The sequence below is a fragment of the Natator depressus genome, chromosome 9 (assembly GCF_965152275.1).
Source record: "Natator depressus isolate rNatDep1 chromosome 9, rNatDep2.hap1, whole genome shotgun sequence".
Taxonomy (NCBI): Eukaryota; Metazoa; Chordata; order Testudines; family Cheloniidae; genus Natator; species Natator depressus.
The window spans coordinates 8,997,189-9,019,131 of NC_134242.1; the positions used below are offsets into that span (position 1 = coordinate 8,997,189).

Genomic DNA, 21,943 nt, shown 5'->3' on the forward strand with positions numbered 1-21,943 from the left:
TCCAAAGGGAGGTGCGCCACATCCTATCTGGTGAGGCTTAGTCTCCCTGGCCTCTTATACCTGCCGCTCAGGACCAGAGTCTGCATGAAGAATGTTTTTTAATCCTTTACTTTTCAGCCAAATCAAAACTGATTTTCACTGGACCAAGGTACATCTGTGACCTGTGGACTGGATATCCCCCAAATTATAAGTCTCTATCCCCACACCCTGAGGCACAACAGAGGTTAAAATAAAGGTAGCAAAAAGCTTTGCTATATGGCAAAAATGTATCTTTTTCACTTTCTTCACACTCAAAAATGGCTGAACTGTTTTTGTTCAAATTTACTCTCCCCCCTCTCCCCCCCCCCCCGCCCCCGGCCCTCCAATGACTCTTCTGACTGAGTAAAAAATGAGGAAAAATTCATCCCCAAAAGTCTGACAGGATTACAATAATCTGAAAAAGGCCCTTGGGAATGGACATATTTAGGCAACCTTAACAATAGTTGGTGCCACATGGTCTGCTTATAATCAGCACAGCCCCCCGTGCGTGGTCATTACATCCATGAGTAAACTCCTGTATTAGAAACAAGTTACAATGATTGAAAGCATCACAACTGATCTCCTTTCTTCAGTGTCCATGTTTTACTACCAACTAAATCATATTTTGTTTCAGATGCATTTGTGGGGCAATGCTGCCATCTAGTCGCCAGGAAGGTTAATAAGTGGGATGTGCGTTCCTTGGTTAACTCAAGGAAGGGATGCATTTGATTTTGTTGTTTTGAAAGCTGAAAATCTACATTTGAATTGAATATATCAGAGGCACAGCTGCAGTTTTGCAAAAAGTGTAGACGTTCTTCACTGCTCGTGAAAAGAGCTAAAATTGTGGGTAAGGCCACAATCACTTTAGAACAGGATGTGCTGGATGTTTTGCTGCATTCTGATTTGTGACTGCACACACTGAAAATAAGGTCATCTACACTGATGTAAACTCGGAGTAGATAAATTACTGACAGTGGAGTTACTGCAGATTTACACTGGTGAGAGCAAAATGTTGTCCAATGATCCCTACAGGAAGAGGTGAACAATCGGGTCAGTCTGGTGAAGGATTTCACAGCTCAGTCTCAAATGAGTGAGTAATATATTGCTCAGCCTTCACTAATGGAACTTGTCCTTATAGAGATATTGGGCCAGTTCCTTGGCTGGTGTAAATTGGCATAGTTCCCACCAGGAGAGGATCTGGCCCACAGATTTTACTTTAATTCCACAGAGATCTGATATTGTCTCATGCTGATTCTCAAGGTCACTGAATTATGAAATTAATTTATGCACTGAACTATGAAATTAATTTATGAAAATCCAACCCATGCTTACAAGGCAGGAAAGGGGGTTAACAAGATTAGTGGCAGGGAACAGAATCTGGAGCCTCCTCCTTCCAGATTGCCTATTCAAATCCAGCCCAGCTTGGTGGTGCCTGAAAGTTGATTCCACCTGGTCAGTGTTTGGCAGCCCATTCAGGGGCAATTCAGACAATGCATCTGAAGAGTAGCTGGACCTGCATCTGTAGGGGAGATCCGAGTCATGATGGCCCACCTCAAAAGGTGCCAGCTAAAATTTTAATGTCAAGTTTTCCATTGCAGTGTGGTGTGGAGTACAAGCTGCTGCACATTGACTAAGAACTCTCTGGTAAAAACCACAATCTCCTAGGGAATCTCCCTTTACTGCAGCTGCTGGCTGGGGCTGATAGATGACTTCCTCTCTTGCACAGTTTCAAAGCTGCATGCTGTATTTTCACATTAGAAGTAGAGAAGAGCCTGAAACAAAACTTTAGATCCAAAGACTGCTGAACTTGGGTGGGTGAAGGGTTTGGCATCTGAACTCGGATCTGGATCCAGATTTCAAAGGTGCCCCATACAACTATATTGAACTGAGCCAAAAAGCCTGGTTCTGAACACCCTGAATATCCTTACTGGGGGCTAAAATCTGGATCTGTATTTTGCTGCTCAAGCTCTTTGCCAATCAAAAGGAATGAGGATTCTTCCTTAAACTCTCTCTCTTGTTCACAAAAAAATTGGGAACTAAACAATTTAGGCTGTTTTACTAAGCAAAAAGCTGAATTTTTGGTTGGTTGTTTTTTTTCAGTTGAAGGAAAGGTGATTCTTTCCCATGTCCAGTGTCTTGGATGCTATCATCCCATACCGGGGGACAGCCTACAATTGTTACCCATTTTGAGATATGCTATTCGGATCTTTAATAATCAGAGTGAACAATCCTCCCTTTTTGAAGTTGGTGAAATAATAAAAGCCACCAGGCAGGTTTGTATATCAGATTTTTTTTCTTTATTTTATAAAAGAAGGTACTTTGGTTCTTTATATCTATCTACCTGTAGTTAGCTCCATTTTACGATAGTAAAATATGTAATATTAAAATAACACTTTTAACTTCTATAGGTGGGGACACTGACGCACAAAAGGCTCAATGCCTGATTTTCAGTGGTTTTACCCATGGCTTCTGAACTGCTACTGAACATAGTTTGTCCTTGTCTCCAATTTCAACTAAACAGTGTTCAGCACTGGTACAGCTGTACACATCACCCACATATATTGTCAGCAATTGGTATATTTTGTGGTTTAGACAAGGCTAAAGAAAGAAAGTGATTCAGAAAAATAAAAAGTCCACACTCTGCCTGTGAGACAGAAGTGGATTTTGCATTTTGGTCTTCAGTGAGAATTTTGAGTGTACAAGGAATGCACGGTCAAGTCCCCAAAGTTCCATGTCAATTTGTGCTCTGTGAAAGGGTTACATATCTGTACCAGGGACTCAGCTTAGGCATCAGTATGACCCAGCTCTAAGATATGTTTCTGATTTGATTTTAAGTATTATATAACTTAACGCAATCTAGGTATACTTTTCCTTTGCATATTTGTATGCATTTATCTTTTTGTATTGTTGCACTAGTCAGTTTGAGCAACTGTTTAACTTGCTCAAAATATCATGAACCAAATCAATTGAATTAAGAAACCATTTTCACCCTTTATTTAATGGCATTGGTCACCTTAGCTGCAAGAAACAGGGGTCTACACATTTCTTACTCCAAGGAGGGCTGCACTGGAGCAGCTGGAGAGGGGATTGCTACACCACCTACGCATTCTAAACAGGCATCATGTCAGACTAGAATAAATTAAAGGATTTAATTGGGATGGACTGGGGAAGGAATATTATGTATTTTTATGTTAATTTAGCATCCCTATCATTTCTGCATATGGGGCCTGATCCAAAATCCATTGAAGTGAATGGGATTATGTCTGCTGTGATGCAGAGCGGATGAGGCTACTCTGCTGTTCCATGAGGTGGGAGCAGTAGCCACAAACAGTGAGCTGCATCCTTGCATCCTGGGTCCAGGCTGGAGGATGGATTTTGCCTCCTCACTTTCCAGAACTTCACTTACATAACGTCAGAGTACTTGGGATTCAGGTGGATTAGGTAAACTGCACCCTTACAGCAGATATTATTGAAAGTTGCCATTTAACAAACAAAAAAGTGACTAAAATCCTGAACAAGATAAAAGAAGAAAATGCCCAAGGCAGACAATTCCTAGTAAATAATAATTGCAGCATCCCTTATAATAAATGACACCTGCAACTCAAAGTTGCATTATTCAGATATTGTTATGCCATGTGCTATACCTAGGATCATAGGAACTGCCATACTAGATCAGACCAGTATCCTCTAGTCCAGTAGCCAGTATCAGATACTTCAAAGGAAGATGTGAGAAACCCTGCACTGTGAAGTGGGCGGGGGACGGGATTGGAATCTGAACCTGGATCTGGTTACAAATTTCATTGCTAACCCCTATGACTCAGTTTACCCTTCTGTAACATGAGAATAATAATTTCCTGCTGCACTGGGCTGTTCTGTGGCTTAATGACTGCAGAGCAATTTGAAACCCTTGGATGGAAGGCATTACAGATGTGCAAAGTATTATCATCATCATCACCTTCCTATTTATTTGGTGATTTTATTTAATAGTTTTTCTTTCAAATACATATTGAATTATCTCCTAAATATTTGTTCCAGGTGGTGGCTGGATGGAATTATGCAGTTGAATATGAAGTCAAGGAGACTAACTGCACCAAGAATAATTTTCAGGATTTAAGTCCAGAGTGCAAACCCATTGTTGGAGGCGTAAGTGGTATTCACGTAGTTTATCAAAACAGCTTCTTATCTTGGTAATTAATTACTAAGATTCTGATTCAGCAAAGTATTTAAGCACCTGCTTAGCTTAAGGTATGTCTACACTGCAATAAAACACCTGCGGCTGGTCCACGTCAGCTGAATTGGGCTCACGAAGCTTGGGCTGCAGGGCTATAAAATTGCAGCACAACTGTCCAGGTTCTGGCTGGGTCCCAGAGCCCAGGCGCCAGCCCGAGCCCAAATATCTACACTGCAATTTTATAGCCCCGCAGTCTGATCCCCGCAAGCTCAAGTCAGCTGACACAGGTCAGCCATGGGTATTTATTGCAGTGTAGCCATACCCTTAAAGCCAATGGAATTTAACCACAGGCTTGAAGTTAAACATGTGCTTAAGTGCCATGCTCCTTAGGAATGGATTTAAGCGCATGTTTAAGTCCTTTGCTGAATGAAAGCCTAAAAAGGCCATGCCCTGAAACGTTTGCAAATTCTCTTATGCAGCCTGGCCAAGGGAGCTGCACTGGGAGAGCAGTAATGTGGAAATTAAAATGCTTCAGGCAGATATTTCTTAGGAAAAGCAAATTGCTAAATTACTGTTATCTGCACCACAGTCTGTATGGGAAAACTTCTAACGATATGATAAACAAACACACATACTCCAGCTATGCTGTGCCATAAGTTACCAGCAGCCTTGGTTACAGGTACATCTTTCAGGAGAATGGTTGAAACATTCATTCTTTTTCTCCCCAATTGCTGCTAGTGATGGCAAAAATTGTCTTGTGGATGGAAAAGACCATCCTACCAAAACTCATTTATATTTCACCAAAAACTAGTTGTTACAAACAAGTGCCTCTGCAGAATACCTCTCCTGTTGCTCATGGGTACTTTGAGAATGCTACCCAATTTCAGAAGTGTTGATGGAAAGGATAAGAAATGACTGCATAGTGAAAGAAGAGCGGGGCAGGGTCAGACTATCTGGATTCAATTTCTGGCTCTGACATTGACTTGCTCTTTAACATTCAACAAGTCACTTAACCCGTCTGAGCCTCGGTTTCCCCATCTGTCAAATGGGATCTCTGCCTATGTCACTTGTATTCAGGAGGGCTACCAGTAATGGCATGTAAGATTGACCCACATATGGCTTGTAAGACTGGGCCTTAGCCATATAATACCTGAACCACTGAACTTAACTGCCCATTGGTAGGTATTAGCAGGATAAGCAAGTCCCTTCAGCACATTTCCAGTAGTTGTTACTCACACCCGTACTTCTGAATTGCTATCTTATGCTGCAAGTTTTACTAGAGTGCGCCCTGGAAATTGTTTATAGCAGTATTACAAAGACTGGCCCCTCAGGGTACGTCTACACTTCAGTGTAAGCCCAGTGTTCGAACTCAGGCTCAAGCCTAACTCCCCTTCTGTCTGACCACAAATTGCACTCACCCAGGACTTGGCCCAGGCTCCTAGAACCCCATAGGCATGAGTCCAGTGGGGCTGCGTCTACACAGCAAAGCAATAGGGCTTGAATCCTGGGTCCTGGCTTGACTCAGGCTCAGACCCTCCACGCCTGGAGGGTCCTGGGTCTGAGCCCTGGGTTAGTACGGTTTGTGTGCAGACAGAAGGGGGTAAGGCTTGAGCTTGAACCCTGGGCTTACACTGCAGTGTAGACATACCCCAAGGGTATGATTCTGTAGGTACTAAGCATTCTAACCTCCCAATGAAGTCAAAGGGAGTTAGTTGTTCAGTACCTTGCAGGGCCAAATCAAAACTGGTCCCATTAATCTTTTTTCAATATCTATCTATAAAGGGCTCTTCCCATTTTCTCAGGAGGATTTCCCAAGGTCATCTTTTCTCCTGATCAGAAATCACTGAACCTGATTTTGATCTCATTCACACCATAGCTGCCCATTGGTAGGTATTAGCAGGATAAGCAAGACCCTTCAGCACATTTCCAGTAGTTGTTACTCACACCCGTACTTCTGAATGGCTGGGTCCTGCGTAGATGAGGAGAAAATTCACTGGAGACAATGGAGACCAACCAGTATACAAGCCAACACAAGTAGGCCTCTCATCTCTCTCTGCATGACCCAGCATTGTTTGCTGTGAAGGAGGGTATCAGGACATTTACAAATGTGCTTGTTAAGTATTTCTAAGAGAAAAGAAAGAGCTTTTTTTTCTCCCCCCAACCCAGCATGTAGGTCGCTGTGAAGCCAAGGCCTATGTGGATCTTACTAACACAATTGTGGATGTTGCACAGAAATGCAAGTTTCCAGGTATGTGACAACCATCTGTCAATTCAAAAATGTTAATGGTTTTAAAATTGATGAACAATAAAAATGCCACGGGACGAAAAAAAATCATGGGAGGGAAAAACCTATTCTGCTGGCACAGCAAAACAATAAGGCCTTTCCCCCACGCAATGGAATATTAACAGATAATTTTCTCATTTCCTACAAGTATTTAAAATGCAGGGGAAAGTTCTCTTCTCTGATCTTTATGCTGCCATTCGTCTATGACATGTGAAGCAGGCCGCTGAACCCCGAATGGGGATCAGCAGGGTTAAGCTCAAGGTTAAACCCACCATGAAGATCAGCAAGGCAGCTCAGAGGGTATACTTATCCCTCTAAACTTTATTTCCAGGTAGAACACACACCCCTATTTCTTTCCTCCTCCTCCACCACCACCACCAGGAGATATCCTTTAAAGAGAAGTCAATATCACATAGTATCTTCTGCAAGCAGTTTCGTCTATTGTGTTTCCAGAAGAACTGTATTTTCCCAGGAGCTCTGATCTACCCCTCCAAATAGAAGTCGAGCTGCAGAGATGGCCATCATTTAAAGCAGTGGTTCTCAACCAGGGGTACCCGTACCCTGGGGGTACCCAGAGGTCTTCCAGGGAGTCCATCATCTCATCTAGATCAGGGGCTCTCAACCTTTTTCTTGCTGAGGCCCCCCCCAAACAGGCTATAAAAACTCCACGGCCCACCTGTGCCACGACAACTGGTTTTCTGCATATAAAAGCCAGGGCTGGCGTCAAGGGATAGCAAGCAGGGCAACTGCCTGGGGCCCCATGCCACAGGGGCCCCCACAAAGCTACATTGCTCAGGCTTCAGCTTCAGCCCTGTGTGGCAGGGCTCAGGGCCCCGGGCTTCAGCCCCATGGGATGGGGCTTTGGCTTTCTGCCCTGGGACCCGGCGAGTCTAACTCTGGCCCTGCTTGGCGGACCCCCTGAAACCTGCTCGCAGCCCCCCCCCCCAGGGGCCCCATACCCCTGGTTGAAAACCACCGATCTAGATATTTGCCTAGTTTTACAATAAGCTACATAAAAAGCACTATTGAAGTCAGTACAAACTAAAATTTCATACAAATAATGACTGGTTTATACTGCTCTATAGACTATACACTGAAATGTAAGTACAATATTTATACTCCAATCGATTTGTTTTATAATTATATGGCAAACATGAGAAAGTAAGCAATTTTTCAGTAACTGTGTGCTGCGACACTTGTATTTTTATATCCAATTTTGTAAGCAAGTTGTTTTTAAGTGAGGTGAAACTGGGCTACGCAAGACAAATCAGACTCCTGCAAGGGGTACAGTAGTCTGGAAAGGTTGAGAACCACTGATTTAAAGAATTTTCACAAAGATACAGATATATGGGGGGGGGAGGAGGAAGGCATAGAGGAACAACCCTTTTAATATGCACAAATTATTACTGCACATTCACAACTTGATTCTGTATGTACATCACCTCCTTAAATCAAAGAGCCATAGCCACTTTGGCTGGTGCTCTCAGAGCCTGTCAGCTAGACTCAAGAATTCATCTAGTGTTGTCTTTTTTATTTCATGTTACACCACTGTCCTTCGTTCAATTCTTAAATTTGGTAACTTGGAAACTTAGTTTTTTTTCCAGGAGTAAATTATCCCACCTACACCTGATTAATTATTACCCAGCACCATACCTCCGACCAGACCATTTGGTTTATTATCATTTCTTTCCAGTCTTCTATTAGGACTTAGATTGTTACCATTCCAAGATTTTTAGATCTGCGGGTTCAGGATCACTACATGTCGCATGTGCTACTTCCCCACACATTCATAGACTTGTTTTGCTTCAAGGAATGATTATGTAATTCTTCAAAATACAATCACTCACTGCACAGTGTGCACTCATAGGTTTCAGGGATGAAAGGAGCCTCCTGTTTCCTCTAGTCCAGCCCATCACACAAGTGGAAATCTTTCTCCTCTAACAGAAACTTGCCACCCTCAATTTGTACTCTCATTTCCATGAGGAGCAGTGTAATGATCAAATGCACTGTTTGACCCTTGGCGCCTAAATTCTGCCTTCTCCAGAACACATAACTGATCTGACAACACAAACATCTACCAAATCAAGCCCAAAAATATTTTAGGTCCCACCCTAGCAGACTCAAACACAGCCAGGCCTGGCAGAGATAAATTTCTCCCTCAATGGTTCGCCCTAGCCCAATGCACACTGAATCTTTTGTTCCTTAGATTTACTTGAAACCTGATGTTTCTTTCAGTTGCAGAAACTGTATCTCCTCACATTTCCATTTGTGCTGGCTGTCCAAGGCCCATCCCAACTAACAGTACAGAATTGGAGGAACCACTGAGGGCTACCCTGGAGAAGTATAACGCAGAGAGCAATGATGACTTCTATTATAAAGCTGAAGTAATATTATATGCCACAGTGCAGGTTGGGATTCTTCTTTCCTTTTCATGTTCAGTTTTATTTAAGACCACCTCTCCATATTTCGTAGAGGTGGGCAAAGGATATGGTGATGACAGGGGTCAGGGATGAATCAGGGTTAAGGTTTGAATTTGGGTTTGAAATCTTGGGAGCTGGTCTATCTGCCCAAGTGTTTATACCACTTCGGTCACCAGGGTATCTGAATGCCCGTTCTTGCAAATTTCAGCCATCTTAGGATGCATCCAAAAGGAACCCTCCCCCCCACCCCCGCCCAAAAATCCTTCAACATATTTTTTTTGTCTGACCTGGACCCAAAACAATAGGGCAGGGTTCCGATTAAGGAATCTGATGTTTGTTACACCCAGAGGTGAAAGTAAGCCGCTACGCCCCGGTACAGTGTACCGGCAAGAGCCGGTTTGCCGTACCTGGACCGGCTTTCCCAGACGGCAATTTAAAGCCCTGGGGTAGTGGCAGCGGGGCTCAGGCGGGGATTTAAAGGGCCGGGGCGGTACCGGCTGCTGGAGCCCCGAGCCCTTTAAATTCCCAACGGAGCCCTGCTGTCCAAGCCCTGGGGTAGCGGCGGCTGGAGCCCCAGAGCCCTTTAAATTCCCAATGGAGCCCAGCTGCTGCTACCCCAGGGCTCAGGCAGCAGGGCTCAGGCGGGGATTTAAAGGGCTCGGGGCTCCAGCAGTCACTACCACAGTGGAGCCCCAGGCCCTTTAAAGCTCTGCCAGAGCCCTGGGGTAGCGGTGGCAGCCGGGAGCCCGCAGGGCTCCTCAGTGATTTAAAGGGCCCGGGGCTCTGCTGCAGTAGTGGCAGCTGGAGCCCTGGGCCCTTTAAATCGTCCCTGAGCCCCGGGGTTCCCAGCTGCCTCTGCAGCTGGCAGCTTGGGGGTGATTTAAAGGGCCCAGAGCTCCCAGCCACCACTACCACAGCTAGATTTAAAGGGACTGGGGATTTAAGGCCCTGCCTCTTCCGGTTGAGGCCACGCCTATTCTGGTTGAAGCCATGCCCCCTGCTCAGGACTCCGGCATACCGGTAAGTCCTTTAATTTACTTTCACCCCTGGTTACACCCCTCTTCTTTACCAAACCTTTTGGCATCATTTCATACGACATCAGAAATAGAAAAGACCTATGAGTAAGATCATCCAGTCCATCCTCCAGGCCATCATTCTATATCATATATTCTCTGTTGTCTATCCTACAGTAGTTTTTAAAATCCCAAGCAATGGAGCCTTCACTGTTTTCCTTGGGAATCTGTTAACTTACATCCCCAGTAATGCTCCAGAGCAGTGGTGGGCAACCTGCGGCCCATGGGCCGCACGCGTCCCATCAGGGTAATCTGCTGGCGAGCCACAAGACAGTGTTTACATTGACCGTCCGCAGGCAGGGCCGCCCACAGCTCCCAGTGGCTGAGGTTTGCCATTCCCGGCCAATGGGAGCTGCAGGAACTAGGGCTGTTGATTAATCGCAGTTAACTCATGCAATTAACTCAAAAAAATTAATCATGATTAAAAAATTGCAATTAATCGCACTGTTAAATAATAGAATACCAACTGAAATGTATTAAATTTTTTGGATGTTTTTCTGTATTGATTTCTATTACAACACAGAATAGAAAGTGTACAGTGCTCACTTTATATTATTTTTATTACAAATATTTGTCCTGTAAAAATGATAAACAAAAGAAATAGTTTTTTTCAATTCCCCTCACACAAGTACTGTAGTGTAATCTCTTTATCATGAAAGTTTAACTTACTAATGTGGGGTTTTTTTGTTACATAACTGCACTCAAAAACAAAACAATGTAAAACTTTAGAGCCTACAAGTCCACTCAGTTCTACTTCTTGTTCAGCCAATCGCTAAGACAAACAAGTTTGTTTACATTTACGGGAGATAATGCTGCCTGCTTCTTATTTACAATGTCACCTGAAAGCGAGAACAGGCGTTCGCATGGCACTTTTGTAGCCGGCGTTGCAAGGTATTTGTGTGCCAGATGCGCTAAACATTCGTATACCTCTTCATGCTTTGGCCACCATTCCAGAGGACATGCGTCCATGCTGATGACACTTGTTAAAAAATAATGTGTTAATTCAATTTGTGACTGAACTCCTTGTGGGAGAATTGTACGTCTCCTGTTCTGTTTTACCCGCATTCTGCCATATATTTCATCTTATAGCAGTCTCGGATGATGACCTAGCACATGTGTTCGTTTTAAGAACACTTTCACTGCAGATTTGACAAAACGCAAAAAAGGTACCAGTGTGAGATTTCTAAAAATAGCTACAGCACTCGACCCAAGATTTAAGAATCTGAAGTGTTGTCCAAAATCTGAGTGGAATGAGGTGTGGAGCTTTCAGACGTCTTAAAAGAGCAACGCTCAGATGTGGAAACTACAGAACCCGAACCACCAAAAAAGAAAATCAACCTTCTGCTGGTGGCATCTGACTCAGATGATGAAAATGAACATGCATCAGTCTGCTCTACTTTAGATGGTTTTTGAGCGGAGCCTGTCATCAGTATGGACGCGTATGTCTCGGGATTGCGGTTGAAGCATGAAGGGACATATGAATCTTTAATGCATCTGGCACGTAAATATCTTGCTACGCTGGCTACAACAGTGCCATGTGAACACCTGTTCTCACTTTCAGATGATGTAAACAAAAAGCGGGCAGCATTATCTCCTGCAAATGTAAACAAACTTGTTGTCTGAGCAACTGGCTGAAGTAGGACTGCGTGGACTTGTAGGCTCTAAACCAGGGGTGGGCAAACTTTTTGGCCCAAGGGCCACATCTGGGTATGCAAATTGTATGGTGGGCCATAAAAGCTCACAAAATTGGGGTTGGGGTGCGGGAGGGGCTGAGGGCTCTGGCTGGGGATGAAGGCTCTGGGGTGGGGCCAGAAATGAGGAGTTCAGGGTGCAGGAGGGGGCTCCGGGCTGGGGTGCGGTGCAGGGGGGAGGGGAACTAGGGCTCCAGCTGGAGGTGCAGGCTCTCGGGTGGGGCTGGGAATGAGAGGTTTGGGATGTAGGAAGGTGCTCCAGGCTGGGACCAAGGAGTTTGGAATGTGGGAGGAGGCTCTGGGCTGGGGCAGGAGATTGGGGCACGGAGGGGGGTGAAGGCTCTGGGTGGGGGTGCAGGCTCTTGGGTGGAGCTGGCGATGAGGGGTTTGGGGTGTAGGAGGGTGCTCCGTGCTGGGACTGAGTGGTTCGGAGGGTGGGAGCAGGATCAGCGCTGGGGCAGAGGGTTGGGGCGCATGAGGGGCTCAGGAGTGCAACTCCAGGGGGCACTTACCTCAAGCAGCTCCTGGAAGCAGCAGCATGTCTCCCATCTGGCTCCTACATGGAGCTGTGGCAAGGCGGCTCTGCGGTGCTGCCCCGTCTGCAGACGCCACTCCTACAGCTCCCATTGGCCACAGTTCCCAGCCAATGGGAACTGCAGGGACAGCGCTTGGGGTGGGGACAGCGTGCAGAGCCCTCTGGCTACCTCTACGCATAAGAGCCGGATGGGGGACATGCCGCTGCTTCTGGGAGCCACGCAGATCCGCGGCACGTGCACACGGAGCAGCCCCCGACCCTGCTCCCTGGCTGGAGCGCGGCAAGCCCCAGACTCCGCTCCCCAGGGGGAGCTCGAGGGCCACATTAAATCTGCTGGCAGGCCAGATTAGGCCCAGGGGCTGTAGTTTGCCCACCCCTGCTCTAAAGTTTTACATTGTTTTATTTTTGAATGCAGGGGTTTTTTTGCACATAACTCTACATCAGTAAGTTCAACTTTCACAATAAAGAGATTGCACTTCAGTACTTGTATTAGGTGAATTGAAAAATATTATTTCTTTTGTTTTTTACAGTTCAAATATTTGTAATAAAAAATAAAGATAAAGTGAGCACGGTATACTTTGTATTCTGTGTTGTAATTGAAATCAATATATTTGAAAATGTAGAAAATATCCAAAAATATTTATATCAATGGTATTCTATTATTGTTTAACAGCACAATTCATTGTGCAATTAATCACAATTAATTCTTTAATCACTTGACAGCCCTAGTTTACACATGGGATATGATTAAAACAAAACAATCCTCATCTTCTCCACTTCACCACAAATATCAGCCTCAATGCCCTGATTGGTTGCCTCTCCCTCAAAAGTCTGTGAGCCTCCTCCACATCGCCCCAGACACATGGTTCACCCTTCCTCAGCTGGTCTGAAAGGCCTCTATCCACTCTCTCCTCACTGACATGCTTCCTTATCGATCTGTTCCAGCACTCACTGAAGTCAAAGGAAAGTCAGTTACCACAATGGGCACTGGATCAGCCCCACAGCCCACTTCTTCTGTGAAACCAACAAAAAATTAGCCAGCTAACAGATTTGTTAAATAATATCACTTGTAGCCCACCATGGCATGCACTAGCCTTGCAGAGCAATCCACATTATTTTATTGATCTGTCCCTATTGTCTAGAAACCCCCGTGTTATATCATGAGTGAAATCAGTATATAAATAGTTTCAGGGAAGGAAATGTGGGTGAAATCTTGGCCCCATTGAAATCAATTACAAACTCCCACTGACTTCAGTGGAGCCAGAATTTCACCCCATGTCTGTTGTTTCTACTGTGAGGTTCCTGCCACCCTTTTGGGTGTGGTAAAAAATACTATGTAATAACAACAAATCAATTGTCCCAGGCACATTAATGAACCATTACAGTTTAGCTCTTTAATGTGTTTGGCAAATAGCTTGGTTTTCACTGAGGTTATATTTATCAGACTCTTCATTTTAACTCCCCCAACTTCCCTTCCCTTATATTTGGCTCCCTAGAGTGGTGTTAAGTTTTTAGAGCACTGCCTTTTCTGTGAACCTCTTGTAATAAAAACACATTTAATGAGGAAAATCTTCTTACTGATTTTTCAGGTGGTTGCTGGAAAAAATTATAATATAACATTTAAAATTAGGAAGACAAACTGCTCAAAGACAGATGTCAAGAAGCTGAATGAAGATTGTGTGACTACAACAGACAGCGTAAGTGATTGGGATGCTGCAGACCATCAAGTCAGAGGGATGGCTCCAAATTAACTCAATTGAATTGCACCAGAGATGATCATGTTGTAAAAAAAACCCCACAAAAACAAAAATAACCCCCACCAAACCAGCAACCCAGATTTGGTGTTTTTATTAGACAACTTCAGTTGGCCTTTGCTACCACTAGACAGCCAGATCAATAAATGCTAATCATTCCTCAATAAACTGAGGGAGTTTTCTCCCCTAGCATTATCTTTACCTTTATCATTAGCTCTGTGTGTGACCCAAGATATTGCCAAAGACAGCAGAAAGAGTTGCTTTGGTGGAGTCACTCCAACTGCGCAATCCGTCTGCTTAATGCAAAGCTAATTGGATAATTTTTTGACCATTTTATGGGTTATGGAGTCAAAAAAGAAAGGTGGGGGGGTACTACCGGGGTGTGGGCAGGCTGATGTTGCTGGAGTGGAGTGCTCCTATGACTAGGGGCTGGCACACTTGGGGCAAAGGAAGGTATGCCAGTTGGGTGCTGCTGGGGTCGAACGATGGGTTAGTGCTGCTGGAGAGAGCACTCCTAAGGTTGGGGAAGAGGGCCTGGTCAGGAGGATGGTGCTGATGGGACTGTTTGTAGCAGAGTGGTGGTGGGTGGATCTCACATACACACACACACACACTTTCTCTCTCTCTCTGCCCCCCCCACCCCCACCTGGAAGAGCTCATTTCTGAGGGTTGAAAAATACTACAGCAAGGGGCAGTAAAGTCAGTTCCACTGAGGCACCCAGTAACAATGGCCACTTTTGAAATGTTTGACCTTAACCTCTCTGTACCTCAATTTCCCCATCTTAAATAGCTATAATGACGTCAACATTTACCTACCCGTAGGGGTGCTATGAGGATTACCTAGCTAATGCTTGTAAAGTACTTTGGAGATGAAAGTGCTGAGAATTAGCATTATGAGTTGAACAGATAAGACAGATGGATTCCACAGATATTCACATAAAGCTCCAAATATAATAAGGTTTTTAAAAGGGTCACTAAAATTGTATAGCCTTATTCATACATCAGTCTGTTCTCATGTTTGTGACATACTCTTGTTTTAAGAGCCCATGTTGGCTTTATTTATTTGTTTGTTTGTTTATTTGGTGACAGAAACCTTTGCTATGCACAGCACAAGTTTATGTGATACCCTGGACAAAGACAATACGCCCCAAGGTTAGCTGCGCCGAAGAGGAGGTACGAATTCTCAATAAATATATTATTTCATTTCAGATTACTTACAACGCTAGACGCAAAATTTGTAGTGGGAAAATATTTATATCCCTTTATCTGTCTCCCAGAACATCCAGTTCTCAGATTAGCTCATATCTTGTATTTTTAAAGAAAGGGAAATGGTCACTTTTAATCATCTTAGTAATGTGACCATTCCTCTCGCCCTCTGACCTCAGTGACCTAGGCTGAGCTAATGCAATGCTTGAGATGAGATGCTGGGCTAAGTAAGGATACATTTACACTGCATCTAGAAGCAAGCCTCGCAGCCCAGGTCACAATTTCAAAGCACTGTCTACACAGATATTATTTTCAACGCAGTAGCAGGAGTCCTGCTAACACAAGTCTGTGGTCCTGGACTGGGGAGCTCACTTCCAGATGCAGTTTAGACATACACTAAACTGCAGAAGGTGCAGAATAAGAGAGCAACATTACCATGAGTATAGAGACTATTCTGCCTGCCTGATGGTTGGTTCTTTGCAGGATCTGTCATGCTCAATTCTGTGAGATGCTGAGCACCATCAATCCCCATAGATGTCTATGTTGATTGTAAAAAGAAAAGGAGTACTTGCGGTACCTTAGAGACTAACAAATTTATTTGAGCATAAGCTTTCATGAGCTACAGCTCACTTCATCGGATGCATCCAGTGGAAAATACAGTGGGGAGATTTATAGACACAGAGAACATGAAACGATGGGTGTTACCATACACACTGTAAGGAGAGTGATCACTTAAGATGAGCTATTACCAGCAGCAGAGCGGGGGGGCGGAGGAGGGGGGGAGGGAGGAGAAAACCTTTTGTAGTCAAGGTGGGCCATTTCCAGCAGTTGACAAGAACGTCTGAGGAATGGGGGGGAGGAGAAGAAACATGGGGAAATAGTTTTACTTTGTGTAATGACCCATCCACTCCCAATCTATTCAAACCTAAGTTAATTGTATCCAGTTTGCAAATTAATTCCAATTCAGCAGTCTCTCGTTGGAGTCTGTTTTTGAAGTCTTTTTGTTGTAATATTGCGACTTTTAGGTCTGTAATCGAGTGACCAGAGAGATTGAAGTGGTCTCCGACTGCTTTATGAATGTTATAATTCTTGACATCTGATTTGTGTCCATTTATTCTTTTATGTAGAGACTGTCCAGTTTGACCAATGTACATGGCGGAGGGGCATTGCTGGCACATGATGGCATATATCACATTGGTAGATGTGCAGGTGAACGAGCCTCTGATAGTGTGGCCGATGTGATTAGGCCATACGATGGTGTCCCCTGAATAGATATGCGGACACAGTTGGCAACGGGCTTCGTTGCAAGGATAGGTTCCTGGGTGAGTGGTTCTGTTGTGTGGTATGTGGTTGCTGGTGAGTATTTGCTTCAGGTTGGGGGGCTGTCTGTAAGCAAGGACTGGCCTGTCTCCCAAGATCTGAGAGAGTGATGGGTCATCCTTCAGGATAGGTTGTAGATCCTTGATGATGCGTTGGAGACGTTTTAGTTGGGGGCTGAAGGTGATGGCTAATGGTGTTCTGTTATTTTCTTTGTTGGGCCTGTCCTGTAGTAGGTGACTTCTGGGTACGTCAATCTGTTTCTTCACTTCAGCAGGTGGGTATTGTAGTTGTAAGAATGCTTGATAGAGATCTTGTAGGTGTTTGTCTCTGTCTGAGGGGTTGGAGCAAATGCGGTTGTATTGTAGAACTTGGCTGTAGACAATGGATCGTGTGGTGTGATCTGGGTGAAAGCTGGAGGCACGTAGGTAGGAATAGCGGTCAGTAGGTTTCTGATATAGGGTGGTGTTTATGTGACCATCGTTTACTAGCACCGTAGTGTCCAGGAAGTGGATCTCTTGTGTGGACTGGACCAGGCTGAGGTTGATGGTGGGATGGAAATTGTTGAAATCATGGTGGAATTCCTCAAGGGCTTCTTTTCCATGGGTCCAGATGATGAAGATGTCATCAATATAGCGCAAGTAGAGTATGGGCGTTAGGGGACGAGAGCTGAGGAAGCGTTGTTCTAAGTCAGCCATAAAAATGTTGGCATACTGTGGGGCCGTGCGGGTACCCATAGCAGTGCCGTTGGTTTGAAGGTATACATTGTCCCCAAATGTGAAACAGTTGTGGGTGAGGACAAAGTCACAAAGTTCAGCCACCATGTTTGCCGTGACATTATCGGGGATACTGTTCCTGACGGCTTGTAGTCCATCTTTGTGTGGAATGTTGGTGTAGAGGGCTTCTACATCCATAGTGGCCAGGATGGTGTTTTCAGGAAGATCACCGATGGATTGTAGTTTCCTCAGGAAGTCAGTAGTGCCTTTTTGATTATGATGTCAGAGTTGTTTCTGAGGCTGTGGATGGCATTGTGTTCTGCACGGCTGAGGTTATGGGGCAAGTGATGCTGCTTTTCCACAATTTCAGCCCGTGCACGTCAGCGGAAGCATTCTATGTGGAAGTCCAGTCTGTTGTTTCGACCTTCAGGAGGAGTCCACCCAGAATCCTTCTTTTTGTAGTGTTGATTGTGTTTGCAAACTGGGGGCGGGGGGAGGGAGGAATTACCATTTTGGGGAGATAAACAAATCTCCACAATGTCTGCTGATCTTTGCACATTAGTAGGGCAGCAGGTATCAGTCCAGATCCCCTTTTGCCTGGCAGGATGGGCCTGGATTTGTAGATTTGTTTTCAGGAGACATTTCCATCAGATCCTCCTCCTCCTCCCCATCCAACCATTATCCAGCCCTGTATCTGTGTCAGAGCTTGGTGGTCTCAGAGAAAGGATATAAAAATAAACTTCTGGAATTTGGGTCATCGTATTTGTTCTGTATTGACTGCAGATGTCCTCTCCAGCTAGGTCTACACTGCAGATCATATTATACTGGCTTCACCATAAACTTCCCTGAACAATGGTTGAATGCTGTACTATTCCATCCTAAAGGTGGCTGGATTTCAGTGATGGGTGAAGTGTTTTATTTAGCTAGAATTTCTAAAACACTATGAAGTGTTGTTATTATCACCCTTATAAATACACATGACTATCTAGCTTAGTTCACAAGATCTGTTAACAACATATTTTTGTTTATTGACTCACATTTACACATCATCTGCAATTTGCTAGTTCTCAAATATTTGAAACTAAGGCAGGCAGTCAACAAAGTACCCCCCTCCCCCACCACCTTCTTTTTAAGCACTATTTTAAAAAAAATTTGGCAAGAGAGGTCTACCTCTTACATTGCAACCACAAGCGGAATTGTTCCAAATGGTGTACTATGTGTAGATAATAATATTATTGCAATATATTCGTCTAATATCTCCTGTTCCTTTTTAGAATCTATTGATGAGAAGGCCTCCAGGCTTTACTCCTTTCCGATCTCTAGCTGTGGAAGCTAAAACTGTTCAATACACACCCCAAATTAAAAATGAAAAGGGACCTAGAGAAGGACAAGGCCGTGGCAAAGGGTCAGGAGAAGATATTAGGCATGAATCAGCACATAAACAGGGGCACAGACATGATATTGGGCATGGACCAGAATATGATCATAGACGTGGACATGAGGATGAACATGGGTGCAGACATGATATTGGGCATGGACCAGAACATGAATGCAAGCGTGGACATGGGCATAAGGATGAACACAGGCGCAGACATGATATTGGGTGTGGATCAGAACATGAGGATAAACATGGACGTGGGCACGGGCACGGAAAACATAAGATAAAGGACAAATGTGAACATTCAACAGAAGAGTCTTCTGAAGAATCCCATGACAAGGTCACTAACCAAAAGGAAATACAATCTCATAAGCCTGATCTGGTAGAGCTAGATGTGCTGCCTAGTACTCTAACAGATGGTTTTACTGAGATCCCTGATCTCCCTGCAGAACCAGACAGCCCTGGAATTATTTCTGATATTCCTTTATTTGGTGGGTTGCCAGATCTCCCAGAACCATCTGTCCCAAAGTGTCCTGGAAAGCCATGGAAACCAATCACAGACCTCTCAACTACTACTAACAAACGTAAAGTACTGACAAATGAGGATCTTTTACCTCATCTATCTGAAGACACAAACCCAGAGACAGAAAAATACACACTACCCCCCCAGGTCTTGGATGATTTTAGCCTCATGGATTCTCTACTGTAATTCAAACAGTTTATGGTCCATTTTTTTAGGCAACGAACAGGAAATCATAAAAATTATTTTCTTTAGAAACGTATAAAATTGTAGAGCAGTGGTTCTCATCTTGTTAGCTATGATACTTAGGAGGGTCATCAGCAGTTTTCTGGAGGAATTGAGAGCATGAGCCAATTCTCTGAGCCTGACTCTCCCCTTACAAAGGTGTAGATCAGGAGTAACTCCATTGAAATCAATGAGTTATACTGGCATAGAAAAAGTGTAAGTGAGAGGAAAGTCAGGCCACTTTTCTCTAGTTTTCTGCTGAAGTAGATTTATTCAGTTACTCGCAACTCATCATCCTCACCTCAGATGTTAGAAACACACTAGGTACCACTGCACAGATTCCATCACACCATGTTTGAAACATCGTGGGAACCGGTTCAAAAAATTCTGGGAGTCATCTGAGGAGACCCTGTCAAATGAAGCTTGAAAAGAAGGCACAGTATGAAACAGGGTGAGAATCCCTTCCTTAGAGGTTTAAAACCATATTTTTCATCTCTGCAGGACTGACAAATTTTTGGAGAATACAAAATAACAAAATAAAAGGAAAATGTATGACTTGTTAATTTCTTTACTCCAATTAACATTTCCGCCAGTACTTCACTTAGCAGGTTCTCTTCTTGGAAGAGATGTTAGAGGGCAGCTCAGAGAATCCAGTTCTCACTGATGCAGGTTCCTACTAGAATAAATTTTCAAAGCTACATAACTATTTTCGGTATAGAAAATATTAACTATTCTATATGGAACTGCCACTGCAACTGAGAGACTTTCATGTGGCAAAGGTGCTCAGACACTTTAGGTCTGGTAACAGTAATATAGGTAGGGCCCTACCAAATTCACATCCATGAAAAACAGATCACGGACTGTGAAATCTGGTCTCCCTCTGTGAAATCTGATCTTTTATATGCTTTTAGCCTATATTGCACAGATTTCTCTGGGGAGACTAGCATTTCTCAAACTGGGGGTCCTGACCCAAAAGGGAGTTGCAGGGAAGTGGCAAGGTTATTTTAGGATGGTCACTGTATTGCCACCCTTACTTCTGCACTGCCTTCAGAGCTGGGCGGCCGGAGAGCGGTGGCTGCAGACTAAGAGTCCAGCTCTGAAGGTTGCAGCAGAGAAGTAGGGGTGGCAGTGCCATACCATGCCATCTTTACTTCTGTGCTGCTGCTGGCAATGGCTGTGTCTTCAGAGCTGGGGTCCCAGCCAGCAGCTGTTGCTCTCCAGCTGTCCAGCTCTGAAGGCACCTCCACCACCAGCAGCAGTGCAGAAGTAAGTGGAGCAGTACTGCAACCCCCCGCCCCCCCTCCCCCCGCCACAATAATCTTGTGACCTCCCACCCCAACAACTCCTTTTTGGGTCAGGACCCCTACAATTACAATACTGTGAAATTTCATTTTTAAATATCTGAAATCATGAAATTTACGATTTTTAAAATCCTATCACCGTGAAATTGACCAAAATGGACTGTTAATTTGGTAGGGCCCTAATTAGAAGTGACAGTCTATAATTAAGGCTGTCTGACACTTTCCACTATAAAATACTGTTTTCTGTTGCTTTTAACTCTTCCAAATGTAAATTGTTCAGGCTGATATTTTCCATGTTGGGTGTCTGCCAAAAGCTAATTTTTTTATTTTATTTATTTTGAAAGTTTCAGCTAAAATGGTTCAGCCATTTTGGAGAACGAGGTTAGGGAAAAATACATTGTTTTGCCCATGTTTTAAAAAAAACAACCTATTACAACCGTTTTGCTGGAAAGCTCTAGAACCTTAGTGCTTTGGAACAAAGACTTAAAAATTGACAGGGATCGGGGGGGAGGGGTCACGCTGGTGTCAAAAATGTGTCTTTTGCCATGCCCATGAAAATCCAACCAAATTTGGCCAAGTTATAAGCCTCTGAAAAATCGCAAATGGCACATACTCAGAAGAGGTTTGTTAGCATTTGGCAATGAAATTCTCTGAAGATTCCATCTGGACTATTCATGCTCCAGCCAGGTTTTCATGAGTTGAGATGGACTTTCCCTACAGTTGTGCCTCCTGGCTGCCAGGGCCATTGTGGAACTAGCACCAGAACTGCTATCAGGGAGAATGTCTCTCCTGTGTTCACAATTTTCCTGCAACTGACCCCCAAGCAGCAAGGAGGAGGACGAGGAGGAAGCACCCTGACTGGAGTGCAGGGGGATGGGATGTGTGTGGAAGAGATACAGGGTGCGGGGAGAGATGCAGGAGCTTGGTGGGAGGAAAGAGAATCGGAGCCTGGAGAAGAAGGGGTTTAGGAGCTGAGGGGGATCAGAACAGGAGTGGGGGAATATAAGCAGAGAATGAGGACGGGGCAGGAGCAGAGGGAAGAGAACAGGGACAGGATTCGGGCAGGGGAAAATAGAAGCAGAGTGGGGAGACAGGGGCAGGAGTTGGGTGGGGTCACTAGCAAGAGCAAGGGGGGATAGCAGTAGGGGAGAAGAAAGGGGTAAGAATTGGGGTTGGGGGTGAAATAGGAGTAAAAGGGCACAGGGATGTTATATTTCAAAAATGTAAAAAAAAAGTTTCATCATTATCAAAATACTTTGTTTCAATTGTTTTTGCCCCAAAATGAAATTGTCAAAATTGACATTCCTTGCAAAGTTTTGAATGAGGGGAAATGG

The 21,943-nt window shown here is 44.3% G+C and overlaps 1 protein-coding gene across 1 annotated transcript in view; it reads left to right on the forward strand.

Annotated features, from left to right (window-relative positions):
* The window catches only part of KNG1 (kininogen 1), a 32,284-nt gene extending 12,980 nt beyond the window's left edge, over window positions 1-19,304 (forward strand). The window contains exons 4-10 of the mRNA XM_074962901.1: window positions 2,119-2,291; window positions 4,054-4,161; window positions 6,356-6,437; window positions 8,715-8,881; window positions 13,782-13,889; window positions 15,036-15,119; window positions 18,460-19,304. Of these exons, the coding sequence (XP_074819002.1) occupies window positions 2,119-2,291; window positions 4,054-4,161; window positions 6,356-6,437; window positions 8,715-8,881; window positions 13,782-13,889; window positions 15,036-15,119; window positions 18,460-19,272 (1,535 nt within the window). The 3' untranslated portion in view covers window positions 19,273-19,304. The remainder of the gene's footprint in view (window positions 1-2,118; window positions 2,292-4,053; window positions 4,162-6,355; window positions 6,438-8,714; window positions 8,882-13,781; window positions 13,890-15,035; window positions 15,120-18,459) is intronic.
* The last annotated feature ends 2,639 nt before the right edge of the window (window positions 19,305-21,943 follow it).